The 573-nt window shown below is 64.2% G+C and overlaps 1 protein-coding gene across 1 annotated transcript; it reads left to right on the forward strand.

Moving 5' to 3' along the window:
- Positions 1–60: 60 nt before the first annotated feature.
- SPRG_17505 (hypothetical protein) lies at positions 61–555 on the forward strand (the record flags this gene model as incomplete). The annotated part of the gene is made up of 1 exon (XM_012357871.1): positions 61–555. A coding segment is annotated over one exon (495 nt), but the record flags the coding sequence as incomplete, so codon positions are not given.
- Positions 556–573: the final 18 nt, after the last annotated feature.

Below are 573 nucleotides of genomic sequence, written 5' to 3' on the forward strand. Positions count from 1 at the left end.
CTGGCCGGCGTCGGTGTCATCCTCCTCTTTGTGCCACTCACGCTCCGGCTCGCCACCTACATGGAGTCGATCCAGAAGCGCGTCATGACGTTGAAAGACGACCGGACCAAGCTCTGCAACGAGGTCTGGGCCGGCGTCAAAGTCATCAAATGCCAAGCGTGGGAAGACAGCTTTCTCCGTCGCATCGAAACCAAGCGCACGAGCGAGCTCCGCCAGCTGCGCACGTACCTCATCGCGCGCGCGGTCTCGAACGCCATGTCCAACGGCCTCCCGGCGTTCACGGCCGTCGCGTCCTTTGGGTTGTACGTGCTTTTGGGCCACGCCCTCGACGTGAGCACGGCGCTGACGAGCTTGGCGCTTTTCAACATTTTGCGGCTCCCGCTGCTCAAGCTCCCGGACATGGTCAACGCAATTCTCGAGGCGCAGATCAGTCTCGACCGCCTGCGCGACTACCTTCTCGAGCCCGACCGCGCGCTCGTGACTTCCGGCGGCTTGTCGATGCCCGGAGTTGCGTGGGCAAATGCCACACTGGACGTGCCCGGAGCGCCGACGCCCGTGCTCCGCCACGTGTCG

The sequence above is a fragment of the Saprolegnia parasitica genome (genome assembly GCF_000151545.1).
Source record: "Saprolegnia parasitica CBS 223.65 unplaced genomic scaffold supercont2.1195, whole genome shotgun sequence".
NCBI lineage: Eukaryota > Oomycota > Saprolegniomycetes > Saprolegniales > Saprolegniaceae > Saprolegnia > Saprolegnia parasitica.